At 41.8% G+C, this 13,538-nt stretch overlaps 1 protein-coding gene across 4 annotated transcripts in view; it reads right to left on the bottom strand.

Moving 5' to 3' along the window:
- LOC126108799 (uncharacterized) overlaps positions 1-13,538 on the bottom strand; it is a 235,245-nt gene that overhangs the window by 2,414 nt on the left and 219,293 nt on the right. For all 4 annotated transcript variants that reach the window (XM_049914161.1, XM_049914162.1, XM_049914163.1 and 1 more), the window contains 2 exons: positions 13,400-13,531; positions 3,564-3,736 (listed from right to left, as the gene is read on the bottom strand). In XM_049914161.1, the coding sequence (XP_049770118.1) occupies positions 3,564-3,736; positions 13,400-13,531 (305 nt within the window). The remainder of the gene's footprint in view (positions 1-3,563; positions 3,737-13,399; positions 13,532-13,538) is intronic.

The raw sequence follows: 13,538 nt of genomic DNA, 5'->3' as shown, positions 1-13,538 counted from the left end.
GGCAGCATTAGACTAATTCAGAGGTCACATCTTGCTACTCCATATTTGGATACGCATACAATGATCAGGGCATTACAAACATAACTGCTTTTACTATTTTTCATACAGACATAATTAACTGCGTCACTTCGGGATTGACAGACAATTTAGTGGAGTTGCAAAAGAAGTTAAATCAAATCAAATGGGATTGTCAGACACGTGCCACAAAAATGAAGATCAAACAGACCTATAATCAAGACATATACTTTACTACAAAGGAACAGAGCTAAGGACAAATCATGGTGCAAGAACTATTGTAAAATAAAAGATTGAAAATAATTGTGACAGAATCACATACTGAACAGTCAGGTTTCTTTCAAAAATAAACAAAAACAACCCCATGGAGACCATTAATAACTATGCATCAAAATGAAGCAGTAGAAGATCTCTAGGAAAAGAAAGATATGTTAACAAATGACAGCAAATTCCACTACAATAGGATAACGGGTGATTTTTAGGTGGAAGAAGCTTTGGGTATGGTATCAGAAATCACCTTAGCAGAATTTTCATTAAGAAGAATACCGTGTATCCTTAAAAAATTTCTCCAGAAGAAATCTTAGAGAAAAACGACATGACAAGGAGCAAAAGGAACTTGACTACAACATATTACCAAATAACAAAGAAACTATAAACTCTGAAATATGAAGTGATTAGACACTTAATACTTGGCAGAGCGTTCGTCGAGCCACCATCCAATTGTTTCTCTACAGTTACTCTTAAACAGTACGTGACAAAAAATGAATACGTAAACCTTTTTGCGAGACCTCTGATTTCTCTAATTCCATTATGACTGTCATTTTCCCCTAAGTAGGTGCGTGTCAAAATATTTTCACATTTGTAGGAGAAAAGTGATAACTGAAATTTTGTGAACAGATCTCGCTGCAAGAAAGAACGTGTTTGTTTGAATGATTTACAGCCTTTAGATGTGCCAAAAATGAACTGTTCATAGCAAGATAAACATTTTTTGGACAGTAATGGCCATACAAACATTTAAAACATAAATTCTTGTTGCACAATGGACAAAATAATGCAAATCTAGATTTAAACGAATTATAAATGGTCCTATATATAATGACACACAGGGCAGAGTAGCATGGAGAGCTGTATCAAACCAGTCTTAGGACTGAAGACCACAATAACAATATATAACTATTATAAATAAAGTGGCAGTTTAATGAAAATGAGACACATGGAAAAAAGTAAGTAAACTGTTTATTGTTTCAAAAATAATCACCATAACTTCTAATCTGCTAATACATTTATCCCACTGTGAAATAAGACAGTCAATACCTTCATGGATCACACGGCTCCTCCCGTCAGAGGTTCGAGTCCTCCCTCGGGCATGGGTGTGTATCTGTTGTCCTTGGCGAAAGTTAGTTTAAGTTAAATTAAGTAGTGTGTAAGCCTACGGACCAATGACCTCATCAGTTTGGTCCCATCACCTTCATGGAAAAATGTTTGCGGTTGCCTGCGGAACCACAATTGTATCCAAGTGTGCACCTCTTCATCCGAGCTCCAAAAATATGGAAATCACATGAGAGATTGGGACAGTATGAAGGATGTATAAGAGCTTCCCAGTGAAACTTCTGCAGTGTACTCTAAATGACAATATCAGTACGTGGTTGGACAATATCCTGCAAGAGAATGACGCCATCTGTCAATATTCCTTCGTGTTTGGACTTAAAGCTTCAATTTTTGCGAAGTGCCCAGAATAAAAACAATGATCAACGTCATTTCAAAAAAGATTTAAAAATAAAAACTTGAAATATCTTGTCTGAATTGGAAACTTCAACCTCTGGCATGTCAAGACTGTATCTTAGTCACATCAGCATGCTGTTACATTTAAGGCTCTAGAGCAAGGACAGTCAATATTTAGTATCTACTGCCCACTTTTGTATGTGTTAGCAGTAAAATTTTCTAATCACCTACTGGTTCCACAGTAATGGTAATTTATAAAACAGAGAGCTAATTTAGCAGAGTTTCACTTGGCCTCAGAAACTGACTTGAGTCAAATGACTAAGAGGAAATGCCAAGAAAATTTGACAGAAAATTCTGAATCTATATACAACATCATAACAGGACACAAAACTTGGATGTATTCATATGGATGTATTCATATCAACTGGAAACTAATATGGGAACCTCCCCTTTGCACCCCTGCTCTCAGATTTAGTGGTAAAACAGGCCAGTGGATGGCCCTTCAAAAAATGAACACAGAATACATGAAAACAGGAAGAAGGTATAGTGAACTGTGAAAAAAGAAGCCAAATAGAAACAGTTTATGGTCCAAGGTCCAGATGTGTACCATCGGGAGAATTGTAAGAACCGTTGCATCGTAGTTGTGTGGTCGCAGTGTTGGACTGCAAAGTGGTAGAATCGCGTTCAAATCTCCCTTGTGATCATGACCCTCTTTTTTTCTCCCCCCTCCCTGCCCCCCCCCCCCCCCCCCCACACACACACAAAATTATGAATGTTCTATCTGGTCACTGACGTGTCTGCTCTAGTCTTGACAATTGTCATACTATACACTGGCTATAAAATATGAGTCATGTGGTAAGAACATGTTATCGTCGTCAGTAAATGGAATGAACAGTCAGAGCAGGCATAGATCTGTCACAGAAATGAAAACAACAAATAAATGGGTGCGAGCTATGTTACATCACAAGAATTCAAGAGCCAAAACTTCCAAAACGGAATACAAGAGTTGTAAGTTGTGGTATTTACACCTAGAACATAACTATTACACCACACTGGATTTTCTAGACAATGTAAAATACATAAAGATACTCATGTCCATTTAACTACATTTATCATCCAGGAGGATGATGTAAGGAACAACACAGTCACAGTTTTCCTACCAATAAAGTTCACTATGTCGTATCTAAGCAGCCATTTTACTCAGAACTTCCAAAACCAGCCACATGGGGCACTTGCTGGAACTTACTGGATAGTGTGCAAAGTAAGTCGGGTTGTGTACAGTATACCCAGCTGACAGCGTACAATCTTTCATATTGGTAGTGGTCTTACCAATTCTCAGACCAACTGCTTTATAACACTGATATAATTGAAGTTATGATTCAATATTCTGGAACAGACATGTATCCACCATCAGTTCATGAGTTAAAAAGTTTCAAAAGCAGTCCATGAACTTGAAAAAGAACACATCCATTAAGCCCAAATTGTATTTCTCCTTGCTAAGTTTTTTCCTTGCAGGCAGCAGAGAAACATTCACTTCTAGGAGCTACCTTTAATCCACTTCACAGCTGTACTGTCAACTGTGTAAACGCTTCTGGCTCTGAAATGACTTGCTACAAACACTGCCATGCAACAGTGGTTGGCAATGTTGCCAAATGTGGCTGCAACTCTTGTGACTGACAATGTTGCCCCACAAGATCCAATTTCTGCAGATCATTTAAGTATACCTTAAGAACAAACAAAAATGACTTCTTGGAACGTGGCAGCACAGAGACTCAACCTAGACAGACCAGGGGAAAACATACAGCGCGCAGCAGAAGTGGCCTTACTTCTTTTGGACGTCATGCAGCACCTCTTGTTCTGTAGAAGTCAGCCCGTCACGCAGGATCTGCAGGTTGGAGTGCAGGATTTGTGTGCTGTTGATTCCGACGACGTGTGTCGCCTGCCCCTCGCGCGTCAAAGCGTGGTGCATCGCCAGTCGGGCCAGCTCGACACCTCTCTCCTACGACAGTGAGACAGTCTATCAGTTCACTCTGGCAATGCGAGTAAACAAGAGTGTGACATTCATTAAAAAGATTACTGCATTGCATAGCATTAAAATCTTAATATAATCATACTGCAGTGTGATCTCTGCTGTGTCTGCATTTATCCCGTAAATAAACCAGAAAAACTTGTAAGGCTGTAGCCATCTTAGTTGCAATTACTGGGTTACTGTTTTACTCATGAGATCAGTCATGCTGCAATGCATGAAACAATATTGGTATAAAGGCTGTAATCTACATTAGTAAACAACTGTCTGGCTGTAATCTACATTAGTCAACAACTGTCTTGGAACCCAGTATACCAGCTACAGGTTGGCTATCTAATAGGCTTCCAGGAGCATGAAAAATTTTATTTTTAATATTTCATCCAATTATTGACTGAATTTAAAAATTCAAAATGCTGTCATTATCTACTCATTAAGAGTATGTTTAGTATTTAAAACAACTGAATGAGGAGGAACTGTGAGGTAAGGGATAATCATTTGGGAGGAAAGGAAAGGAAACACTGCGGTCAGGACCTGAAGACCACACGACAGTCGACCAACTGCCGTGTCATCCTCAATCATTCATCACCAGATATGGCATAGAGGGGCATGTAGTCAGCACACCGCACTTCCGGCCGTTGTCAACATTTTGAGATTTTAGCTGCTGCCTCTCAACCAGGTAGCTCCTCTATTGACATTACAAGGTTGAGAGCACCCCCAGTCCCACCACCAAGGAAAAATCCCTGACAGTACAGAATCAAACACGGGTCCCCGAATGACGATCTGTTGCATTGGCCACTCAGCTACGGAGGCAGACATTGTTTGGGAGTGTCATAACATTTGACCAGGATGTTTTGGAGGTTATGGGGGCATCTGGAAAGGATATCAGAGGGACAGGATTTCATTCAATCACATTCAGAAAGTTGTAGCCTCAACCTAGTACAGTCTTGAGGCATTCAAGATGGGTGACGAGGGGGATGCTCCAGAGTTTTTTGGAAGTGGAAGCAGCATTAGTCAGAGTGAGAGGAGGACATTGGTTTGTGACTATCATCTGAGGGGTAGCTGCAGGAGAGGAAAACCTAAGAAAGGTCATCAGCATGGGTGTTGAGGGATATAGCGGCAGAACAGGTATGTTGCACAGGCTGGTGTACATTTTGCTGCTTGCTGGTCAGTTTGCCAGCTGCCACCCCTTCCAGCAGCACACTGAGTTTGTGAGTTTTCTATAATTTTCATGCATGTGGCACCATGTTCTGTGCAATTATTTTTGCTTTACAAGAATTTGAATACTGCACCCAAACTATCAGCAGTACAAACTTCCATTGCTAGGTGTAACTAGTTGTGTCTTCCAATTGCCAGTCTGTCATATGGTTTCATAGTGAGTGCATGAGTGTAAAAGTTGTTGCTGATGTCTTTAAACCTTTTTCTACTGTATCTGCAAATTTCAAAATGGCTAACTTGAATGAACAAAGAATATGCATTAAGTTTTATTTTAAGTTCATCAGAACTGCAACAAACATCCACTGGCGCACAAGTTTTGGCTAAACAAGAACATCTGAGTTGCTTGATTATTTAAAGACGGCTAGGAGCCTCTAGAGCAGGCTGTTCCAACCGAGCTCCAGGGAGCCGGAGCGCTCTGGAGCGCTCACTGCGGCAGCTCGGAGGCCGCGTGGAGGGGGAAAGCGAACTCATTGCCCCCTGGCCGCATGCAGCCGCAACTGACGCAATAATCCGTGTTCAATGACAGCTATGATTAGCCGCGGGAGCCCTGTACCTCTATTGGAGGATACCTTTCTATTCATTGAGAGGGATGGTCGTCCGCAGTGTCTTGTATGTCATAAAGTAATTAATTCTGCGAAGAGGTACAATATACGACGACATTATACACGTCTTCACGCAGCGCAAACTACGATCAGGTAGAAGGCGTTGCACACAGAGAACTGGTGGCCAGGCTTAAGAACGACATACCAGGAGACGTTAAGTTTAAAAACGGTTTCGTAATACGGAGGGTATCAAAACATGCAACATAGTTCATGATCTGTAATGCGTTTATAATTTGAGGTGAATGAGAGCGGAGAAAACACTACTGAGTCTGCAAATCGAGCAAGCTGCAGGGTGGCTCACATCATTGCGACGAGTGGCAAGCCGTTTTCGGTGGGACCACTCGTAAAATCGTGCATGGTAGCCGTTGCAGAATGTTTGTTTCCAAGGGAGGTGCAGGCAATTGAAGGGGTTTGCCTGTCGAAGCAAACAATGTCTCGTCAAATCCTAGACATGGCAGCGGATTTAGAGACACAGCTCAGGAAAAAGGCGGAGAGCTCTGTTGCATTTTCGCTAGTGCTTGACGAAAGCACCGACATATCGGACTGTGCTCAGCTTGCAGTTTTTGTGCGTGGAGCTGCAAGTAACTGAAGAACTCTTGGATGTGGTACCACTCGATTACACCGCAACAGGACGTGACATTTTTGAAGCTGTTTGTGAATCAGTGGACAATATGAATTTGCCGTGGGATAAGCTCCATTCTGTAGCGACAGACGGTGCACCACGAACGATCGGGTGTCACCAAGGTTATGCTTCTCGTTTGAAAAATAAACTCAGGGACGAATTCGGGAAAGACATTTTGACTCTTCATTGTTTTATTCACCAAGAGGCACTGTGCGCTGAAACAATAGAGCTAGGTGGCGTAATGAAAGATGTCGTGAAGTGTGTGAATTTTGTGCGGCGTCACGGTATGAATCATCGCCAATTCAAAGGATTCCTGAAAGATATGGAAGCGGAGTATGGGGATATACCTTACCACAGTACAGTTCGTTGGCTGAGTCGGGGAAAATTTCTTGATGATGTTTTCTTTGCCATTCGTGAGGAAATAACCCTTTTTCTCGAAATGAAAGGGGAAGAAATGCGTTTTCTGAAAGATATAAAATGGATATCAGAGCTGGCGTTCCTAGCTGACATAACTATGCATCTAAATAATGTAAATCTGTCATTGCAGGGCAAAGGGCAGCTAATAGTTGACATGCACGACCAGATCAAAGCGTTCATGCAACAGTTACGTTTATTTGAGAGGCGTATGAATAATGGACATTTAACGTTCTTCAATCGCCTTGCTCCTTTAAAACTACCTGAAGGTACTACTTTCGGCGATTACCAAGCAAAGTTAAAGCAGCTCATCACGTCGTTTGAAACACGATTCCGAAACCTCACTAGTTTGGAAATGGAACTTAAGGTGTTCAGCATTCCTTTTTCAGTTTCCCCCGATGACTTGTCATCATCACTTCATTTGGAGATTATTGATTAGCAAAATTCAACTTTGTTGAAAGACAGGTGGTACAACACGTTGGATTTGTCATGATGGTATCGTTCATTACAGCAAAAAACATTTCCCAAGCTTCACAACAATGCTGCTCAGATCATGGGCATGTTTGGATCTACGTATTGTTGTGAGCAGCTTTTCTCAGCAATGAAAAGAGTAAAAAGTAAGGAACGATCGTTTCTTCAGGATGCAACAATGAAGGCCATCCTCCGCAATACCGCTGTGAACACTTTGACACCTGATATTTTCGATCTTGTAATGAAAAGAAAAGTCAAGCTACAGAGGCCCAATAAATTTAGTATGCAATTTCTTATAAAACAGTTGTTTCTTATTTATTTCCTGAACATCGTATTTCCTGGTGTAGCATGTCACCACGTCTTAGGAGCTAAAAGTATGAGGTTGTCGATCTTGTAAGACGCAACTGGCACATCAAAACGCTTGCCTTGCCGCCTGCCTCAGCCTGCCGTGCCACCTGCCGGCGTGCAGGCCCACTTGAATGGTCACAGCGAGCGACACGGCTCCCTGGAGCAGGGAGCGCTCCACGGCTCACAACGGAGCCGACGAGCTGGAACAGCCTGCTCTAGAGGATGACAAACACTTGAGCCTACAGTCATCACACACAATTACCAACATGATCATGAAATGGCACGAAGTTATGAACAAGGATGCAACGCATACAATCTGTGTTTGTTATTTCATGCGAGACATTATGACACGTTATAGCTGATGAACTCAAAATGAGACAAATTGCAGCGAATTTTGTTCCTTGTATGTAGAATGCACATCAGTGAGACTGTTGGGATCAGATGTGCAGTGAAATGGAAACAGGAATTTGAGATGATCCAAATTTCCTGCCCAGAGTCATAACTGCCAATGAATTGTTGGTGTACAGTTACGATTCTGAAACAACATGGCAGTCTTTGGCATGGAAGACACCGTCCTCTCCATAGCCTAAGAAAGTGTGCTAAGTTCACAGGAACATTGAATCAGTCCTAATGATTTCTTCTGACATTTATGAAATTGTCGATAAGGAATTTCTTGAATGTGGTCGATCAGTCTCAGGAAAGTCATGGCGATGAACTGAGGACACTGAGGGAAGATATTGGATGCAAATGGTCTGGTAGATGGGACCATGGACAACAACAACAAAATTGCCCCGATGCTTCCTAGATTTACCAGGTGAAAACACACTTTTGCCCAGGTGAAAATACACTACATTATGGGTAAATATACACTATGTCCTAGGTGAAAGTACATTATTTGCTTGTTAAGTGACAGTATACCTTTCCTTGGAGCTGTAAACATACAAATGCTTTGAGTGGTAAAGGTTTTATACACCAGCGCCGAACTTCCTGGAATTTAGGAAACAAAACTCAGCAAAAACAATGTGTTTTGGAAAGATCTTTGATGTGCGGCAATATGTACATGGCGTATTTTTGTACACTACTGGCCATTAAAATTGCTACATCAAGAAGAAATGCAGATGATAAACGGGTATTCATTGGACAAATATATTATACTACAACTGACATGTGATTACATCTTCACGCAATTTGGGTGCATAGATCCTGAGAAATCAGTACCCAGAACAACCACCTCTGGCCGTAATAATGGCCTTGATACGCCTGGGCATTGAGTCAAACAGAGCTTGGATGGTGTGTACAAGTACAGCTGCCCGTGCAGCTTCAACACGATACCACAGTTCATCAAGAGTAGTGACTGGCGTATTGTGACGCGCCAGTTGCTCGGCCACCATTGACCAGACATTTTCAATTGGTGAGAGATCTGGAGAATGTGCTGGCCAGGGCAGCAGTCGAACATTTTCTGTATCCAGAAAGGCCCGTACAGGACCTGCAACATGCGGTCGTGTATTATCCTGCTGAAATGTAGGGTTTCGCAGGGATCGAATGAAGGGTAGATCCATAGGTCGTAACTCATCTGAAATGTAACTTCCACCGTTCAAAGTGCCGTCAGTGCAAACAAGAGGTGACTGAGATGTGTAACCAATGGCACCCCATACCATCACGCCGGGTGATACGCCAGTATGGCGATGACAAATACACGCTTCCAATGTGCGTTCACCACGATGTCGCCAAACACAGATGCGACCATTACAATGCTGTAAACAGAACACGGATTCGTCCGAAAAAATGATGTTTAGCCATTCGTGCACCCAGGTTCATTGTTGAGTACACCATCGCAGGCGCTCCTGTCTGTGATGCAGCGTCAAAGGTAACCGCAGCCATGGTCTCCGAGCTGATAATCTACGCTTCTGCAAACATCATTGAACTGCTCGTCCAGATGGTTGTTGTCCTGCAAATGTCCCCATCTGTTGACTCAGGGATCGAGACATGGCTGCATGATCCGTTACAGCCATAAGGATAAGATGCCTGTCATCTCGACTGCTAGTGGTACGAGGCCATTGGGATACAGCACGGCATTCGGTATTACCCTCCTGAACCCACCGATTTCATATTCTGCTAACAGTCATTGGATCTCGACCAACCAGCAATGTCGCGATACAATAAACCGCAATCGCGATAGGCTACAATCCGACCTTTATCAAAGTCGGAAACGTGATGGTACGCATTTCTCCTCATTACACGAGGCATCACAACAACATTTCACCAGGCAACGCAGATCAACTGCTGTTTGTGTATGTGAAATCGGTTGGAACTTTTCTCATGTCAGCACATTGTAGGTGTCGCCACTGGCGCCAACCTTGTGTGAATGTTCTGAAAAGCTAATTGTTTGCATATCACAGCATCTTCTTCCTGTCAGTTAAATTTTGCGTCTGTATCACGTCATCTTCATGGTGTAGTAATTTTAATGGCCAGTAGTGTATTACAAAAGTATAAATACGATTTGCACCAAAAACAGCATGGTAGCTTTCAAAGCACGGAAATTGGTGATGTGCTTTTGTCCGCCAATCGTAACTCATGTCACGTGAACACCAGCCAATGACTGCAGATATTGAGAGCATAGGACACATGATGTAGTCAGCCAAGCAACATCAACTGAGTAGTGCGAACACACAGATAGGAAAGGTTAATGGTTTAAATTACCGTGCATAATGTTTTGCTACAAGAAAAGCTAAGCTTTCACATATAATACTGGTCATCAAAAATTTCTTGCTTTTTTCCAAGAGTGTGGTTTGGTAGAATCCTTAAATCACAGCAACTGAATATTTCTGACAAGCACAATTGTAAATTTCATTGCTGTGCACCGAACATTTTGTGGGTTACCTGGCTGAATAAATGCACTTCAATATTTCAATAGAAAAGCCAATTACGTGTGCAATTGCTCAAGAATTCATCTCGGCTTTTTTCTGAACGATAATTATACTTTTTTCCATCATTACTGCATAATTTGTTATCTAAGAAACGACTAAAATAAATGCGAAAAACTAACCTTGAAACCTGATGTCTTTTAGTGTGTGTTAGCCTTTCAGATATGTCAAACACAATTATGCTGGTAAGTTTTAAATAATGGCATAAACGACCAGTCTTGTAGGCCCAAAGTATTTTTAAGTTGCTGGTCCTCAGACTGTTAAGTTTTGAATGAGATTCAAAATGAATTGTGCTTTAAGAACTTTATTGCACTTTCTCACATGTAACATAATTCATTTTGCATAAAAGGATATTTACTTTGAAAGTAAAGTTTCTCAAACTGCCACCAGCAATATTTTCCTGCGCGCTAATAGAAATATAACCAGCTGTGATGCCAAGCCCATTGAAAGCATTTTGTTGTTACAAAGTCCTAAAGCCTTTGACACATTCTGCTGTCAGCAGATGCTTGTGTGTGGACTTTGTTTTGTTGTTGTAACTGGCACATTTTCTTTACATCTAAAGTTTTATTTTGTTGTTTACTGTAGTGGGCTAAACTAAAACTCTTAGTTAGAGTATCACTTCTAACCAGTCAAAATTACAAAAAATTAACTGAAAACTAAAACAATGAAAAATTTATGGAATTCTAAAAAATTCCCAGAAATAAAAAAAAAATCCTGTTTTTTCCGAATGAAAAAATTCCCATATTTTTCACTTGTACCAGGGAATATACACCAGAGTACGAAGACTGGTTTCTGCATCATCATAATGCATCTACTTACAACTACCTCACTGTGAAGGAATCACTGGCAAGAAAAAGCATGACAAGTGTTCCCACCCACACTACTCACCTGACCGGCTCCTTCTGACTTCTTCCTCTTCCCAAAAATATAATTGAAGTTGAATGGACAGTGTTTTGACACCATAGAAGGGATTCAGGAAAATTGTTAGAAGCATTGGATACAAGTGGAAGGGAGCTACTTTGAAGGGAAAGGTGGTCGTTAAAATACAAAATAACTTTCCATTTTTACATGAATAATCTCGGGAATTTTGAGCAGCACATCGCATGTTACATTTTCACTACTCTGTTCTCACTGCACGTTACTTAAGTGTACTTTTTATGCAGGTAAACACTCGAAAATGGCTTACAAAGAGAAAACCGGTCGAGTAGCTGAGAAGACATCTTAAGAATACACAGCCTGAATGGGAAAATGTCACTTCATTGTTTGCAATATATCATTCTTTGCATGTTATTTGTAGTACACACTGAGGTGGCAAAACTCATGGGATAGTGATGTGCACTTATACAGATGGCAGCAGTATCACATACACAAAGTATAAAAGGGCAGTGCATTGGCAGAACTGTCACTTGCACTCAGGTGATTCACGTGAAAAAGTTTCTGATGTGATTCTGGCCAGACGATCAGAATTAACAGACTTTTAATGTGGAATGGTAGTTGGAGCTAGATGTATGTGATATTTCGTTTTGGAAATCATTACGGAATGCAATATTCCGAGATCCATAGTGTCACTAGCGTTCCAAGAATAGCAAATTTCAGGCATTACCTCTCATCAAGGACAATGCGGTGGCCGATGGCTTTCATTTAATAGCTGAGAGCAGTGGCATTTGCATAGAGCTGTCAGGGCTAACAGGCAAGCAACACTACGTGAAATAACTGCTGAAATCAATGTTTGACATACGACAAACAAATTTGTTAGGAAAATGCAATGAAATTTGTCATTAATGGGCTGTGGCAGTAGACAACTGACATGAGTGCCTTTGCTGACAGGACATCACCACCTGCAGTCTCTCTCCTGGACTCGTGGCCATATCAGTTGGGCACTAGATGCCTGGAAAATTGTGTCCTCGTCAGATGATTCCCGATTTCGGTTGGCTAGAGCTGACGGTAGGTTCGAGTGTGGTACAGATCCCTCAAAGCCTCGGGCCCAAGTTGTCAATGAGGCACTGTGCAACCTGGTGGTGGCTCCATAGTGGTGAGGGCTGTGTTTACATGGAATGGACTGGAACCTCTGGTCCAACTGAACCGATCATTGACTGGAAATGGTTATTTTTGGATATCTGGAGACATTTGCATTCACGGACTTGACATTTGCAGACAATGATGTCACTGGGGCACAATTATTCATGATTTGTTTGAAGAATATTCTGCACAATTCGAGCAAAATGATTTGTCCACCCAGGTCACCCAACACAATACCTGTCGTACATTTACGGGACAGAATCAAGAGGTCGGTTAGAGCACAAAATACTGCACCAGGAACACTTTTGTGATTATGGATGGCTACAGAGACACCATGGGTTAATTTACGGTATTTTGATAATTTTTACTTATGGACCGTCTGACAGCAACTGAATAAAACACAATTTTAGTGCCGTACGCGTTTCGCCTCTATTTTCTGTGAGGCATCATCAGTGGCAGGTTGTGTGGACAATTTCTTACATATTACGCTGCTGTTGCATTTTTGGCGTTGTTCTTCTTCTTATTGGCATTCGTAAGAAGAAGGACAACACCAAAAATGCAACAGCAGCGTAATATGTAAGAAATTGTCCACGCAACCTGCCACTGATGATGCCTTGCAGAAAATAAAGGCGAAACGCGTATGGCACTAAAATTGTGTTTTATTCAGTTGCTGTCAGACATTGCATAAGTAAAAATTGTCACAATACCGTAAATTACACGCAACTGAGGAAGGCAGGACTACGAAAGTTTTCATGACCATGGGTTAACGTTTCTGCAGCAGATTTCCAGCGGCTTATTGAGTCCATGGCATATCGAGCTGCTGCACTATGCAGGGTAAAAGGTGGTCTGACACAATTTTAGCAGGAATCCCATGACTTTTGTCACCTGAGTGTGTTGTTTGTTTCACCTTTTTCCCTCCACTTAGCTACTTACATACCACATGCATCTTTATCCTGATACTACTTTACACGTGTGCCACTCACGTTCTTGCTTCACACTCACGTTCTTGCTTCACACCCACCTTGCAGTAGTCGGCTGCCACCCGGCACACATCCCGCAGCTTCTGGGGCGCAGGGTGCCACGGCTGTGGCCCCGTACTGCTCAGGAGGCCCATCGCCGTGCCCGCTGCACAGATCACGCCCACGCCCTTCTCCTGTGAA

The sequence above is a fragment of the Schistocerca cancellata genome, chromosome 11, assembly GCF_023864275.1.
Source record: "Schistocerca cancellata isolate TAMUIC-IGC-003103 chromosome 11, iqSchCanc2.1, whole genome shotgun sequence".
NCBI classification, from domain to species: Eukaryota; Metazoa; Arthropoda; class Insecta; order Orthoptera; family Acrididae; genus Schistocerca; species Schistocerca cancellata.
Note: the sequence above shows the minus strand (reverse complement) of the source record. Positions and strands in the feature narration are given on the sequence as shown.